This window comes from Salvia miltiorrhiza, chromosome 8 (assembly GCF_028751815.1).
Source record: "Salvia miltiorrhiza cultivar Shanhuang (shh) chromosome 8, IMPLAD_Smil_shh, whole genome shotgun sequence".
In the NCBI taxonomy this organism is placed as follows: Eukaryota; Viridiplantae; Streptophyta; class Magnoliopsida; order Lamiales; family Lamiaceae; genus Salvia; species Salvia miltiorrhiza.
The window spans coordinates 18,470,428-18,488,229 of record NC_080394.1 but is presented as its reverse complement, the minus strand read 5'-3'; the positions used below and the strand labels follow the sequence as shown (position 1 = coordinate 18,488,229).

Here is a 17,802-nt window from a genome sequence, read left to right as displayed (position 1 = left end):
AACTCGTGTCACTCCCTCCTAGGAAGTTCTTTCATGGACAGAGGGAGTATTTTTTATCAATAAAATATAATAATTCACATCAATTACTCAATAAAATCGCTCAAAGTATATTTTGTCTTTTAATTTTCAATTAGTATATGCCTATTCGTGCGGACGTCGAAATTAAATGATAAATTTAAATAAATAAATAAAAATAATAAAAAATCAAAATATAAACAAATACAACATATTTTTTATTAATAGAATATAATAATTCACATCAACTACTCAATAAAATCCTGAATTTAAAAATATAAATTTTCAATTTATACAAAGTGTAAAGTGTAATGATAATTATAGTAATTAATTTAATTAAAATAAAATTAACATAAAAATGAAGAAATTTTCTAACCTATTGACCATTAGTCCATAATTTATTTAAGAAAATTAATAGCAAATACTCAAAAGGACCAACTACACAACAGCTCACCGAAAAGGACAATTGACAATATCTTCAAAAGCATGGAACGCAATAGTCCTTTCCAACTCTTCTTGAAAGCCTTACTGCAATTAAATTCAAATCCAAACATCTCTCTAATGATAACAACAAAAGGGTTCGGAAAATATAATTCATGTGCAGGTGAAAAATAGAATAAGGTTATATGAAGTTGACAAATCTCGCTCTTGAGCAAATTCTAAAGATGCCTCAGCCTTTCCCATTTCAGATCAATTCTATCATCCTTGCTATTGGAGATGAAAAAACAGTTGGAGATTTATGTAAAATATATGCAAGAAAAAAGATCAAATTTATCCTTTATTGAGAACAAACATATAATAATAAGGGTTAAGGTACAGATACCCCCCTGAACATGACCCCCCTAGAACGTATACCCCCCATTCTCCAACTTGGTACAAATTGCCTCCCAAACTCGACGAAAAGTATACAACTAACCCCACGCCACAAACGGTCGTTAGACGCCGTCCAGATTTTTTTTATTATTTAATATTACATGTGGGGCCCACCAAGAATGAGTGTATGCCAGGAAGTAGATTAGAGCTCCGCCGCTGATCAAAGCCACCACTCCGTGGCTGCAGAATCGACTGGAATCCAATCCACGATCCCAAAACGCTACTCCTTGGCCGAAATTTCCCCCGCCGCTGCGAAGAACGGCTCCAAATTACCAGCCTTGTTCCTCGCCCCGGGCCCATCTCCGGCGGGAGGTCCGTCAGCCGCTCCCACCGGCCGCAGACACAGGAAAAACAACAAGAAGAGAATAATCGGGTGGTCTCTCGGAGTAATCGGAGGAATCTTATCTGGATTAGTCTTCTCCTTAGTTTTCAAGCTGCTCCTGCTCCTAATCAACGGCAGAAACAAGGATACCGGAATTAAAATATTCTCCCCATTGATCAAGAAGCCAGAAGACCTGGCCTTCTTAGAAAAAGAAGACGGATTATCATCGCTCAACATCATCGGAAAAGGCGGATGCGGCGAAGTCTACAAAGCCGTTTTACCGGGAAGCGACGGCAAGGAAATCGCAATCAAGAAGACACGGAGGAGCTGACGGAAGAAGACAGCAAGCTCCTCAACAAGAAAATGCGGCAAATCCGATCTGAAATCAAGACGGTGGGAGAAATCCGCCACCGCAACCTCCTGCCCCTGCTGGCCCACCTCCCGCGGCCGGATTGCCACTACTTAGTCTACGAGTTCATGAAGAACGGCAGCTTGCACGACTACCTGCTGCAGGTGTCGAGAGGGGAGAGGGAGCTGGAGTGGGCGGCGTAATATTAAATAATAATAAAAAAAATCTGGACGGCGTCTAACGGCCGTTTGTGGCGTGGGGTTAGTTGTATACTTTCCGTCGAGTTTGGGGGGCAATTTGTACCAAGTTGGAGAATGGGGGGGTATACGTTCTAGGGGGGTCATGTTCAGGGGGGTACCTGTACCTTAACCCTAATAATAATAAAGAAAGTTATTTGTGATTTATAATAAAATTCGGTATTATCAATGAGTAGCTCTGTGGTTTTATCACTTGGTTGTTGTTGATCTGTTTTGGAAATGATTGGCCAATTCGGTATTCATATTGTCCCTTCAAACCCTGTACAAAATAAAACATCTCTTAAATGTCGGGCGGGAATAGAAGATATTGTAAATTTTGATATTGTACATTTTAGGGAAAATTGCACCTAAATACACAAACTTTGTCGAAAATCCATATTTGACGTGAAGTTAGGAATTTACATTTTAATACACCAATTTAAGAAGTTGTTCAATTTTGACACATTTTTCAATTCCGGCGACCGGCATTCTGACGTGGACGCCGGAATGCCAATGTCGCAGCCACGTCACACACCCACTCTCTCTCACTCTCTACACGTCACCTCCCCCCCCTCCCCCCCCCCCCCGTCGGACCCTCCCCCCCAGAACCGCGTCGCACCACCGCCGCTGAGCCCAGCCTCCCGCCGTTAGCCACTTCCCCCTCCCCAGAACCGCGTCGCACGACCGCCGCCGAGCCCAGCCTCCCGCCGTCAGCCACTTCCCCCTCCCTCCCCAGAACCGCGTCGCACCACTACCGTCGAGCCCTACAGCCACAAACCCTCCCTCCCGCCGTCAGCCACTTCCCCCTCCCCAGAACCGCGACGCACCCGCCACCTCCACCAACAAAACCAACCGGATTTCCCACCACCACCGTTTTCCCTCACCTCCACCATAACCACCAAAAACGTCATATCCACCGTCACCAAATCTCCACCACCATCATTTTTTTTTGTTTGCACAGATTTGCAGATCTAGGGTCTGTGCTTGGCCGTGAGCGGCGGCGGCGGCAGCGTGACTCAGGATCGAGAGAGTACAAGCACGGAGGCAGCGTGGATCTACTGTTGATGTCGGAGGTTAGAGATAGCGGAGTCGATTTTGGGCTGCGGGTGGTGGGGGAAGTGGCGGCGGGTGCGACGCGGTTCTGGGGAGGGGGAGGGTCCGACGGGGGGAGGGAGGGTTTGCGGCTGAGGCCCTGTGGGGCTCGACGGCGGCAGTGCGACGCAGTTCTGGGAAGGGGGAAGTGGCTGACGGCGGGAGGCTGGGCTCGGCGACGGCGGCAGTGCAATGCGATTCTGGGGAGGGGGAGGGTCCGACGGGGGGAAGGTGACGTGTATAGAGAGAGAGAGAGAGAGAGAGAGAGTGGAGTGTGTGTGTGTGTGTGTGTGTGTGACGTGGTGATGATGTGGCATTCCGGCGTTCACGTCAGAATGCTGGTCGCCGGAATTGAAAAATGTGTCAAAATTGAACAACTTCTTAAATTGGTGTATTAAAATGTAAATTCCTAACTTCGCGTCAAATATGGATTTTCGGCAAAGTTTGTGTATTTAGGTGCAATTTTCCCTACATTTTATTAGTCACAAACAGGTTCAAAAAATAATGTGTATTGAACAGTTAATAGTAGGAATCTATGATTACAATTGTTTTCCTAAAATATGGCCATATAAGGATCATAAGAAACCATGCTTGATATATCTGATTGTAAAACACATGAACTTTGTGTTACTTGATTGTGGATCACCAGTAGATGTATTTTCATTTTTCATTGATGTAGTTATTGAATAATTATGAATCTTAATTAAATAAAGGGTTAAGGTACAAATTCACCCCCTAAATTAGACACCCCTGGAGCGTATCACTCTTCATTCTCGACTTTGGCCCAAATATACCCCTGAGTCCATAAAAATGGTGCATTTAAACCCAACGAGTTAACGTCGTTATCTCTCCGTTAACTTTTTATTATTATTATTTAAATCATGGATTTCGCTCCTTAAAACTTTTCCGGCTAGCCTTCGCTGGAACCCCAACTTTTACCGCCATAAAAAACACTCTTGGCTGCAGCTCCAGTCTCAACTCTTCCAACTTTACCTCCCGTCGTGACCGCTCCACCGGCACCAGTGCCAATGAGCTCATCCCCAGTGCCGACACCGACAACTTCCCCCCTCTGTTGTGTCATTGTCGTCGTCTTTAGGATAAATTAAATTGTGCATTTTGTTGTTGAGGGGTGCGCCGAAGTATAGGGACACGCCAGAGAATTTTTTGTCGTCACTGAGGATGACGTTGGCAGAAAAATCGCGTTCGATTGTGCCGACGACGACGTGAGGTTGGTCACCAACATCCCGTTGGGGCTATCGTTGCTAGTTGAGAAGGAGATGAAAATCCCCCTCGAAACAACAAAGTATGCGTCGATTGCGATAGGATCGAGGTAGTAAGGGGAGGACATCCCCTCTCCGCCGCCGATTAGGATCAAAATCACGTCGACACCACTTAGAAAAAAGAAAAAAAACTTACGCTTATACCCCCCTCCCCCCATTCTCGACCTTGGCCCTAATACATCCCCAGAGTCCATAAAAATGGTACATTTAAACCCAACAAGTTAACGGCAAGAAACAGCCGTTAACTTGCTGGGTTTAAATGCACCATGTTTATGGACTCGGGGGGTGTATTTGGGCCAAGGTCGAGAATGAGGGGATATACGCTTTAAGGGTGTTTAGTTTAAGGGTGGATTTGTACTTTAACCCTTAAATAAATTGGAAAATGTAATATATATGTATAATATTAATCTTACCACTCTACGAGCAAGTGATATGGGGCATTGGTTTAAATGATTGACCAACGCGTGTGATAGAATTAAAACTTGTGATTATTTCAGTAATGTTCAACTTTACAATTATTTGTCCCTTGTTAGCAGCAGAATGATTCATCTAATGTTTGAAATTTATAGATATACCTATATAGGATTGAGTTCAACAAAGAATCCCTTATATGTAGAGAATAAAGAATAAATCATAACCATCTATTTAGTGGGATTGAACGGTTATGATTAAATTGAATGCTCCATTTTATTTATTAATTAATCAATATTTTATGTGCATTATATTGAACAGGGGTAAATATGTCCATTAGTCAAACGCACTTAGTCTCCACAATACCCAATTACCATCATTTTCGGTCAATCAATTTGGGATATATGTTTCTCTCTCAATCATCCAGCCGTCTCCCTCGCTTCCTTTTGCATCCACCTTGCCGCCTCTCTCTTCGCCGTCTTTAGGACGGATCATCGCTTCGGTCACCGTCATCTGCTCGTCGACGCACGCAGCCACTGCTGACTTCACGTGAAGGGCTCGTCGACGCATACTGATAAGAACTTTTCTGGTGAAATGATACCAGATGATAAGAACTTTGCCGGGAAATATGGAGTTTCACCGAAAAACGCAACAATAATGTAACAGATATGGAATTCACCGATCTAAATGATTTGTACACGGGAGACTGAAATTGAACGGAACAAATTGAAAATACCGATAAAGGATGGAATGCCTCAAAACCCCTGAATCTAATCTACGAAATGATCTAAAGAACGGATCCCTACAGTAACTCGGAGACGATGAAAGATATGATAAAATTAAAGACGGATAAAAGATGGAAATCCCAAAACCTCTGAATCTAACCCACGAAATGATTTAGGCGAACGAATCCCTAAACCCCAACGTGCAGTTGACGCAGCAACTCGGGGACGCTGAATGACACACGACGAGGGATGATGAACCCGCCGATACGCCGATAGGTTGGATTTGCTTGGGCAAAATCCAAGAAGAACTCGAAGTTCTCACGAGAGAATAATCTCACAATTTTCATATATCATCAAAGTTCGTTTTATTGTTCCATACAGCCGCCATATATATAGGCAAAATAAAACCCTAATTTAACGAAGGACATAATCGTAAAAAACAAGGAAACTAATAAACTTGCTCAACAAGCTAAAATAACCCTAGCGAGAAAACCAGCTCCGTGCGCTCTGCTTTGCACGTCCGCTCCTCTGCTCTGGAAACCCGGGATTCCTCTGGCGGGAGGATTCCTCTGGCGGAAGGATTCCTCTGGCGAGCAGATTCCTCTGGCGGGAGGATTCCTCTGGCGCTTCGATTCCTCTGGCGTCCTTGGCGAGCTCGATTCCTCTGGCGTCCTTGGCTCTGGTCTGGCGCGGGATTCAACTCTGCTTTGGCGCGAGCTTGGCTCTGTTCGGGCTGCATCATTCCCCTCTTCTTGAAGAGGATTTGTCCTCAAATCCAAATCGTGAAGGCAAATACCTGGATCAAAAACAAAAGCTTCGTTTGTTGCCATAAACGATTTAGACTTCACCAGAACTGTTCTCTCTTGTCCATCATTCGTCTTGCCGGGATCAAAAACCAGTTCTTCGGCTTGAACGTAGATTTTTCTTCAGCTTTGAACATGACGAATTGGATGTTAAGAATACCGCCATGCACTTCTCTTTCGAACAGCCATGGTTGCTCCCACCATTTAAACTTAATCTGCAACGGCGCTTCATCATAAAAGACTTCACATGCATACTTGTTGATCTGCGTCACAACCTTTGCTTCCAAAGGAGTTGGACTAGATTCCTCAACAGCACTTCCTCACGTGACTCCAACTTAGGAATAGACTCATCAATTTTGATATTGACCTCTCTATCAACTATCACCAATTCTTTCGGATGTAGACATGCCTCATCTTTGAGATCCATCACGACTTCCACGTCCACCTTCTTCGCCCTCTTTTCGTTGCCGGACCCCTCCAATTGTGGCATATCAGGATCGGGCTTCTCTCCATCAGTCACCACATCGCTATCATCTGTTAGAGCAACAACAACCTCTCGATCAAGGTCCACTTCACCCGTCATCTCCTTTTTCTCCACCTGTTGCTCCATGGACTTCACTTTATCTGCCTCCTTGTGCCGTTGCTGCAGTTGCACGTGATCCTCATAAATTTGTGTAGGACTAAGGAAAACAAATGCCAGCTTCTTTTGCCTATACGCGAAGGAGTACTTATTGGCGACTTCATCATAAATAGCTCGTCTATCGACCTGCCACGGTCTACCCAACAAAATGTGGGTCGCCTGCATGGGAATAACATCGCACACAACCTCATCTTCATATTTCCCAACGCGAAAAGGCACTTTCACTTGCGTGGTAACCTCGACAACGCCAGTCTCATTCGGCCATTGCATACGATACGGCTTGGGGTGTTGCACCTCGGTCAGCCCCGATTTTTCCACCATGTACCGACTCACCACATTCGTGCAACTTTTTCCATCAATGATCACACTGCACACCTTGTCGTGGACAAGACATCGCGTGTGAAAGAAATTTGCCCACTGCTCACTCTCATGGGATCTGAACCCTTGACATGAACGACACGTCTTATCTCGATTGCAACCATCAAAATTTACCGAATGGCCGTGATTTGCTGAACTCACCCTCATACTCTGTTAAGAACAGAAAGACCCAAACAGAAAAGACCAGATCCTGGATAATTTCTACCCGTACGAAATCTGGAAACGCGACCAACAAAACCCAACAGAACACCCTGAAAATTTTGAACAGAAACCAACAGAACACCCTAGAAAACGTCTACCCAAACTGAAATTCGGAACAGGACCCAACAGAACACCCTGAAACTAAGAACAGAACCAAAGATAAAACCCTAGGAATTTCGCCCCTTTCGAAACCCTCAATTGCACAGTCAATTGCTCTTTTTTTTAATAGCGTAGCCCTTACGAAACCTGGAAAACTGATACCAGATGATAAGAACTTTGCCGGGAAATATGGAGTTTCACCGGAAAACGCAACAATAATGTAACAGATATGGAATTCACTGATCTAAATGATTTGTACACGGGAGACTGAAATTGAATGGAACAAATTGAAAATACCGATAAAGGAAGGAATGCCTCAAAACCCCTGAATCTAATCTACGAAATGATCTAGAGAACGGATCCCTAAACCCCAACGCACGATTGATACAGTAACTCGGAGACGATGAAAGATATGATAAAATTAAAGACAGATAAAAGATGGAAATCCCAAAACCTCTCAATCTAACCCACGAAATGATTTAGGCGAACGAATCCCTAAACCCCAACGTGCAGTTGACGCAGCAACTCGGGGACGCTGAATGACACACAACGAGGGATGATGAACCCGCCGATACGCCGATAGGTTGGATTTGCTTGGGCAAAATCCAGGAAGAACTCGAAGTTCTCACGAGAGAATAATCTCACAATTTTCATATATCATCAAAGTTCGTTTTATCGTTCCATACAGCCGCCATATATATAGGCAAAATAAAACCCTAATTTAACGAAGGACATAATCGTAAAAAACAAGGAAACTAATAAACTTGCTCAACAAGCTAAAATAACCCTAGCGAGAAAACCAGCTCCGTACGCTCTGCTTTGCACGTCCGCTCCTCTGCTCTGGAAACCCGGGATTTCTCTGGCGGGAGGATTCCTCTGGCGGAAGGATTCCTCTAGCGAGCGGATTCCTCTGGCGGGAGGATTTCTCTGGCGAGCGGATTCCTCTGGCGGGAGGATTCCTCTGGCGCTTCGATTCCTCTGGCGTCCTTGGCGAGCTCGATTCCGCTGGCGTCCTTGGCTCTGGTCTGGCGTGGGATTCAACTCTGCTTTGGCGCGAGCTTGGCTCTGTTCGGGCTGCATCACATACGGCTGTCGCCGCTGCTGGTCTGAGCGCGCGTCCCGCCGCCGCAGCGCCTCCGCGCTTGTTTCCCATCTCGCCGACCATGGTCAGGATCTTGGTTTTCACGACTTTTCCTGTTCGACGGCGGAAGTTCAACGAAGGTAGGGTTTCCGATCTATTTTTCAATTTTAAGAAAATTTTCGAACATATCTAGTATGTCGTTTTTTAAATTTCTCATTGACAAATCACGTCCAAAATCTGATTCGAGCCCTGAGACATTGCTGAAGGCGGATGGATGGCTGATGCTGCTGCAGGACAATGCTGTTGATCTGCACTGCTATATTTTTTTTTGTTTCCGTCAAATTGAATGAAATTTTTATGTAAATTTGGGGATATTCATGTGTCCAGTAAATATGAATATATTTGTTCATTTATAAATTGTGTTATGTTCATTTATAAATTGTGTTCTGTTCGTTTATAAATTATGATTCTTCGTGGAACACTATTTAATAGGATGAAAATGGTTTAATCTAAAATCACTCCTTCTTTATAGCTTCCATTCTTCCTCAAAGTTATGCACGAACGGGTAGGGTTTCTTAAGTAAATCAGCGAATCGCTTTTGTTTTCATTTCTTCTTTGAATTCTTATTTTTTTTGTTTGGTTTTTTAATATAAAACATTTTGAACATGCCTTAAACAATTACGAACACCCAAATAAACTATTTGAATTTTTTGTACTAACATAAAATATTTGACATAAAATATTTTGAACAGGCGTAAAAAAATTACGAACACTTAAATAAACTTTTTGAATATTTTTTACTAACATAAAATATTTAACATAAGACATTTTGAACAGGCATAAAAAAATTAACGAACAGGCGTAAAATTATTTCGAATACAGATACATAAATAATTAATAATATTAATGACATGACTAAATTACATGTGAAAAAGAAAAAAATGAAGAGTAAAATTCTGGACTAAAATTCTCAAGATCGACCAGAGACATTACAGTATATAATGAGAGAGAAAGAGTGGTTTAGATTGAAAGAGAGAGAAAAATAGAATCTATAGATAATAAACGAAATTTACCTTAAATGTAGGAATAGTTGTTAGTAATAGAAAAAGCAAATTACTTACTTAACCTTATTACTAAAATTGCGGCAATTTTGATAGGAAATTATAGCCGTTTGATTCATCAAGATCAATGCACATGATTTATTCTCTATTTTCTATATATTTATAATTCTCTATTGAACCATTCTCTACCTATATATATATATATATATATATATATATATATATATATAGAAAGAGAGAGAGAGAGAGAGAAGGGTTCAACAGAGAAGTTAAATATTGTGGAGAATAGAGAATTCGTAAAATAAAAACGAACAGATCTATAATTTTAATGAACAGATCAATGTACCACATGAACAACAATTTGCCAAGGGTTCGAATCCTGCTGGTGGCGAGTTTTTCTTTATTTTTACTAAATACGACTGTTCATTACTTATGTGATCTGTTCGTAAAATGAATAGATTTGTTTATAATGAATAAAAAGATAATTCTCTATTGAACTCAACCCTATATATATATAGTGTTAATATATAAGAGTACCCACTTTTATATAGTAAAAATAAATTTTACCCACTCAAATAAAAACATAAAAAAATACCCACTTTTTGTATTAAATGACTAAATTACCCTTCTATATAAATGGGCAAACCCTAATCTCCTCTCATTCTCTCACTTTTTTTTCTCTCTCTCTTCTCTCTCTCTCTGCAGGCCAAGACTGCTTTGGAGAAGTTGGCCTAGCTACGACATGAGGAACACTATCAAATGTGATAAGATCAAAGCAGGCGACAAGAAGAAGATTGAGGAAGCTTTAGAGTCTGCTATTGAATTGTTGGAGGCAAACAAACTTGCAGAAGTTGGTGATTTCAAAAACAAGATGAGAGAGCTGGAGAGCGTTTACAGCCCCATCGCCGCCAAGATGTCTTAAACCCGATTTACAGAATATCGTGTGGCTCTTTAACTTCACTATCAACATTTTCTGAATTTTGTTTTTGTATTTTCTTCGTTTTTGTCTCTCTTTATCTCTCTCGATCTCTCTCGATTCTGCTTCCGATGGCGTCCAGCGGAGCCTGGCCTCGGCCGCGCCGCCCCGTCCTTCACCACGCCGCCGCCTCAGCGCCGCACCGCCCCGAATCTGCATCGCCGCCTCGCTTCGGCTAGATTTTGGGGATTGAGAATGATTTAGAGATTCTAGATTTTGAGGATTGTTCTTATTCAATTACTTTAAGAAAGTATGCCATTTAGAAGAGAAATTTGAGGAAAAGTTGAATTCAATTTGAATTTAATCGAAAAAAAATATAAGTAACGAAGAAATTAATGAAAATCGCGCAATTTTGTATAAATGTTCTTGAATTCACAACCAAGTTTATGAATTCACAACTGAATTATAAGCGTTGGTTGTGAATTCACAATTGAAATAGTGTTGATTGTGAATTCAAGTTTTATTGGTTGTGAATTCACAACTTGAAAAAATGTTGGTTGTGAATTCAAGTTTTATCGGTTGTGAATTCACAACTTGAAATAGTATGGGTTGTGAATTCACGCGAATTCACAACCAACACTTGTTATTCACAACCAATACTTGAATTCGAGTTGAATTCACAACCAGTGAACAGTGGGTATTTATAAAAATTTTATATGTAAGGGTAAAATGGTAAATGTGGGTATTTTTTTAAGTTTTTATATTAGTGGGTAAAATTTATTTTTACTATATAAAAGTGGCTATTTTCAAAATCCACTCATATATATATATATATAGGGTTGGGCTAGAATAAAAACACTCTTAAGTGTATAAAATATAAATGATTTTCAGCCCTTAGATCATCAAGATCTACGGTTGATTCGTAACCCTGTTGGATGAATTCGTGGTCCTGAGTTCGAATCCCAAAGGTAACAAAAATTTATTTTTCGCAATTCGTAACTCTGTTGGATAAATTCGTAACCCTGTTGGATAAAATTCGTACATTAAAAAACATTTATATTTATATTTTAAGAAGTGTTTTCACTGTAGCTCTCCCCTATATATATATATATATATATATATTTATTTATTTATTTATTATCATCACAATGATCCATTTCAAAACATCTTTAGTACATCTAAAACGTACACATGGAATAAACATATAAATATACTTCAATTCTAAATTTGGTTCTTCGGACATTCTTTGAAATAATGTTAATTGTTATATGTAGCAAAAAATATTTAGGGTTATTGGTATATAAATACACTAAGTTTGGATCAATTTTGGTTATTAACATGAACTTTAAAAAGTGTAAAAAATACATCAACTTATTAATTATAGTAATTTTAACATAAATTCTATTTTCAGCTAGATTAAAGCTTACTTAGCATATCAGAATGTTGTTATGGACAAATCAGATTGTAGTTATTTTTACACGAATTTGAATTGTCAGATTATATTAAATTATAAGATATTTATTTTGGTTCGTCTCGAATTGTATTTATGAAAGTAAATAAAATTCGTGTTAAAATTACTACAATCAGTAAGTTGATGTATTTTTGACACTTTTTAAAGTTTATGTTAATCAAAATTGATCCAAGATTAAGGTATTTATGCGCCAATAACCCAAATAGTTACTATAGGTACGGGTGTGTTTGATAGCTGGAATGAGATAAGAGATGATAAATAAAAACTAGATAAATAATATAGATTATATTTACTACAGTAGGGTGTGTTTGATAGCTGGAATGAGATAAGAGATGATAAATAAAACCTAGATAAATAATATAGATTGGGTGAGATTGTTAATTTTTTATAGGTGTTTGATAAATAAGATATAAATACTAAGATAACTAATACTCCCTCTGTCCCGCGTAAAGTGGTGCGTTTCTTTTGGGCACGAGATTTAAGGAATTGTAGATTAGTGTTTTAAGTGTGTAGGAGAGAGAAAGTAATAAAGTAGTAGAGAGAAGGTAATAAAGCGATAAAATAGGAGAGAAAATGTAATAAGGGAGTGATTAAGGAAAAATAAGGGGTATCTAATTTTTGCCAAAAAAAGAAATGTACCACTTTCGGTGGGACAGTCCAAAAATGAATACGCACCACTTTTCGTGAGACGGATGGAGTATTATTGTTTGGAACACAAAATACAACTATAGATTTAAGAGTAAATTACAATTTTAACCTTATATTTAAATAAATAAACTAAACAAAAGAAAAAAAAATTATCCCATCCCAACCCCAACACCAGCCGCCCCCACCGTCCAATCTTCTTCCATAACATTCCCCCCTCCCCCCGGCCCCGGCCCCACCCCCACGGCAGACTGCCTTTCCTCCCCATCAATTCTTCCACCCTTTCCAAAATATTTGTTGCAGTCACAAATCAACAACCAAAGAAAGACCCCTCCCTTTCCCTCTGTTGTAGAACCACCGCCAGAATAATTTGTTGCAGTCACAGACGGCGGCGATTTGCCCTCTCTCCCCCCCAGCCCCCGGCGGCAGCGTCCACCCACCCCGACTATTTTTTCAGTCGTTGTTTCCGCCACAATTTTATTCGTCTCCGTTCACCGCCAACAAAACACAATCCCACCGCCCACAATTTTTACTAGCTCTGGAAAGATGGAAGCAAGCTTTACCTTGTTTTTACGTATCAAAGTGAGAGTAGCTCTTCCACTCGAGAATCAATGAATTGAAATCAGAAATAGCTTCTTCAAAGAATCTCGATTTTGTTTTGGGAAAAGAGGGTTAAATTTGTAAAACAAAAATTAATCAAGGTTACTGTTGGTGAGGAGATTATTGAAGTGGGGTCTGCATTGGATTAGAAATCTAAGTGGAACAGTAGTTTTAGTGCGGGCTTTGCGCGGGCCTGGGACATTACTGAATAAGGCTATCAAACAGGTAGAAATAGTGAGAAAGATAATTTATCTCATCTAATAAAGCCTATCAAACATTGCCGCAGTGTTTAATAAAACGTGTCTCAATTTCGAAGTGAGTTTTGAGGTGTTTGTCTCATAACCCAAACTTCAAAAATGGATCACAGAAACAGTGATTGATCGAATTTGCTGAATCACATAAACAGTGATTGATCGACATTGATAGAGAGATTGACTGAACCATAAAATAAAATGGAAGTTATAGAACATATGCGGTGATTGATCGAATTTGAGGGAGAGATTGTCGGCTACAGAATCATATGGAGGTTACAGAACAGAATGAAGAGGAGATGAAACGTAATATTTGAAACTTAAGAATACATAAAAGTTGTAGAATTCGAAGAGATCAAAATAGAGATCATTAACAGCGCCACGTAGGACTGAGAATGACCGTGGGCTCTCAAAACTGTAAACTATTTAATACTCTTTCCATCCCACGAATCTCGACACATTTGATTTCGACACGCGAATTAATGAGTTGTACATTAGTGTTTTAAGTGTGTAGTTAATAAAATATAAAAGTGATAAAGTAGGAGAGAGAGTGTAATAAAAGTGATAAAATAGGAGAGAAAATGTAATAAAATTGATAAAGTAGTAAAGAAAAAATAATAATTATTATCTTATTTGAAAATATGTCAAAATTCGTGCGACGGTCCCAAAAAAATACTTGTTGAGATTCGTGGAACGGAGGGAACTCGTATTTATGTTTTGGTTTCATTTATCTTAGTTGTCCTTTTTTCCCGAAGCAGGGATGACTTCAAATCATTGGCTGTTTCTTAGCAAATCAAATTACAGTGTCTTTTCTCTGGATTCAATTTGAAGGCATCATAGGGGCATAGGAGTAATTTTCCAAAAGGTGAACGGGCGGATAGCAAATCAAAAAGTGCAGCACCACTGTTGGCCCCCTCTCTCTCTTCTCTGTTTCTTCATTTTTTAATTTTTTTTTATTTTTCTTTATTTTGACTCTTTTTATTGTAACCTGGCTTCTGACAATACCTGTTAGGCTGTTAGACCTTCGTCGTCGTCATTTTTCTTCCGTTGGAAGCTCCCTGATTTTCCAGACATCGACAACGCAACTGACGTAATCTATACTTTTTGTGCCCTTTTTAATTGTCTACTGCAATTTTTGAGTCGATGATCTTCTTAGAAATACTTTTTTGGGAGCTCTGGGCCTCTGGTTGTGAAACATTTCGTAATTTTGTTTTGATGGTTAGGAATTATCATGTGCTCTTGTCAAATGTGTTCAAATGATGATTTTGATGGATCTCGATAATAGATGTAACTTTATTTTTATTTTTTGATTTTTGGCTGAAGTAAATATTTTGTTGGTGGGTTTATGGTTTTTGTCACGTTTAAGGATTGAGATACTGGATAATGAGGTTTATATATGAATTATGTAAATTTGGAATTTCTTTTGATGTTCATTGGTTTAGAAAACTGATAATTTAATTTGGGTTTTATGTAAGCTTAGAATTATCTGTTCTCTCTCTCTCACCCCTCATCCCCCTCTCCGTTGCTCATGTAATTTTGTGATCTTGTGCAAGTCATGTGAATTTGGGTAGCTAAAATGCTTTGGTTAATTTTGAAAATCTACTTTTAGCTAAATTTAAGCAGTAGTGCCAACCTGGAGCTTGAGGGTGATTGTCTGAATCTTTATCATGATTGCATCAGAACACTGGCGGTTTTTTTTTTTTTCTCGGTTTAGTACAGATATTTAGGGCCTAGCTTGGCACGTCCAGTCGTTCTCTTCGTAACTTAACGTAATGTAATAGGAATGCTGCAAGTCCTTTTTTATTTACTTGATTAATGGATTCAAAACATGGACCATTTTCTTTTGTTATCGGAAAGAAAAGAAACACCATTGTGAATGGTTACTGCATTCATCTAATATCAAGCATCATAAACCCATCTAAAAAATTTACCTATGAATGCATGGTGTTGTGAGTTTATGCTGAGAACACAGTTTCTTGATGCCATCCTGAGAAATTTTATAACATGATGGACGGTGGTAGGATGAATCATGAAATTGAGCATAGTTTCATCTTTTCTCATCATTAGCATGACCTTGAATGAAGAGCAGATTCTAGGTTTTGGGCTCTGGGGTCCATGCTCAGAGCCTCAGAGACATTGTCTTGGATCGTCGGCATTAGACTCTTATAACATGGTAGGCGTCTGTATTCTCTTAGGTGAAAAGAATCATGAACTGAACTTGTATGATTACATATATTTTGGATTCTGTGATTGTGAAGTTAAAAAGGTGTGAGGTTTGCATGTTGAGGCAGCTCCTATTATTTCTGTTCTTTCCCTTGGAAGACAAATATTCTATTGAAGCATCTGCTTTTGGTGTGGTTAGTATGTTACTTGCTATTCTAACCTCGTGGGAGAGATTTGCTGATTTTCTTTCTTAAAGCGTTATCTCTATACCAGCTCCCATCACTTGAAGAAGCTACAAAGTCAGCATAGGCTGCTCACGTGGTGTCTATTTTTCATTCTTATCACGTACTTTTTCATGTTGAGGTATCAGGTAAAATAGAATGTGTAAATGGGATATACTGGAATTTAAAGCAGCATTGCTAAGATCATAGAGTCTGGTTAATTTTTATGCAAAACCCTATACATCTTGTAGCCTTAGAGCCAGAAAACTATCAGTCTCGAAACACTTCTCACTGATAAAGTTTTTTGCATTGGTTTGTTGCCTGGATTGCTTCATATCATTTGATGGCATATTCTTGTAATTACTGATTCATATTATCAGCTTTTGAGGTCATTAACTAATAGAAGTTATCTGCCAGGTAATGGCAACAGAGGAAGATGTTGGCGTGCCAGATTTGAAATCACAGTTGGCCAATGCACAGACCCACTGGAAGCAGGAGATGGGAAGAAGCCAGTCTCAAGTGGACGCATTGCAAGAGAAGCTTACGGAGGTAAAGGCTTGTATACAAGGCTCTGAAGCAGATGCTAAGAAGGAGCTGAAAGTTCTCTGGCATAGAGTCAAAACATCTGCAACATTGTTGACATACTTGAAATCGAAAGCCAGAATTATGGCCGTTCCTCATTTGGCTCATACCTCTTGTGGTATCAAACAATTGGAGGGTGTGGGCCTTGTTGATAAGAATGGTGTGCCGTTGTCTGGATGGTCAAGGAACGTAGATACTTCTTCTTTTGACAGTGCAGATGAGGAAACATGGACAGCACTTAGCAGTCAGGATGGTACTCTTGATGAACAAGATGGAGTTTACATTAGCGAATTACTCAAAAGTGTACAAATGGTTACTGATGTAATGGAAACTCTCGTGAAGAGAGCTATCATGGCAGAATCTGAAATGGTTACCGAGAAGGAAAAGGTAACAGTAGGACAGGAAGAAATTAAAAAGAAGGCAGTTCAAATTGAGAACATGTCAGTAAAATTAGAGGAGATGGAGCAATTTGCAATGGGTACAAATAGTATTTTGAATGAGATGAGACAGAGGGTAGAAGATTTGGTTGAAGAAACTTCTAGACAAAGACAAAGAGCTGCTGAGAATGAGCAGGAGCTTTGCCGTGTTAAGCAAGACTTTGAATCCCTGAAATCTTATGTCAGTACTCTGATTAGTGTTAGGGAAACACTTCTTTCATCAGAGAAGCAATTTCAGTCAATTGAAAAGCACTTTGAACGGTCAGTGTGCTCAAACCTTTATCATTTCATTTGGGATTTTGACTAGTATTGTGTTCTTCCTTGCTATGAGTGCTTCTATTTAGTTTCTCATGGCGATTATGTATGATTGTTATTCAGTTTCTTGCATCTGTGTAGCTCCACTTTCCACATTTAACTTGTATCTATTCTTGTAATTCATGTTTCACTTTGTCATTTGAGTCCCCTCTTTTTAGCAGAGGGAAACAAATTTATATTAGTTGTGAGGGAATGCTTGTTTTGCTTTGATGATGGCTTATGGAAAATTTATGATATAATGTAAATTTTTAGACATGGGAGGCTGAAAAACCCTCCTCCCTTTTGTAAATTCTCTTAAAGTTAATAAAAAAGTAAGGCTTTCGTCCGAATCCTTGCCTATGCATGATTCATTTTACCTAGAATGGGAGCACCACTTTGGCTGAATTATGTACTCTTGCATTTTTTTTTTTTTTAAGAAATAAGATGAGAGAAAGAACATAACACATTGTTAATAATCGAAGTTAGAAGGAAAGTCAATTCCTACTTTTCAATACAAGCATTTTGCTTAACATTTTGCAGTGGTTTGTTATTAGTTTGTTAAATTTGTGTTATTTTTTGTCCCCTTTCCCTTTCTTAGTTAATTTTGATGTTGAGTTTGAGTCAATCCTTTAGTTGAAATAAGATTGTGAACTATT

The 17,802-nt window shown here is 39.4% G+C and overlaps 1 protein-coding gene across 3 annotated transcripts in view; it reads left to right on the top strand.

Annotated features, from left to right (window-relative positions):
* LOC131001633 (uncharacterized) overlaps nt 1-17,802 on the top strand; it is a 465,975-nt gene that overhangs the window by 446,746 nt on the left and 1,427 nt on the right. The window contains exons 2-5 of one of the 3 annotated variants that reach the window (XM_057928178.1): nt 14,134-14,354; nt 14,462-14,539; nt 15,869-15,982; nt 16,251-17,113. In XM_057928178.1, coding sequence (XP_057784161.1) covers nt 15,968-15,982; nt 16,251-17,113 — 878 coding nt within the window. In that variant the 5' untranslated portion in view covers nt 14,134-14,354; nt 14,462-14,539; nt 15,869-15,967. The other 2 variants (XM_057928177.1, XM_057928179.1) reach the window with 2 other exon arrangements.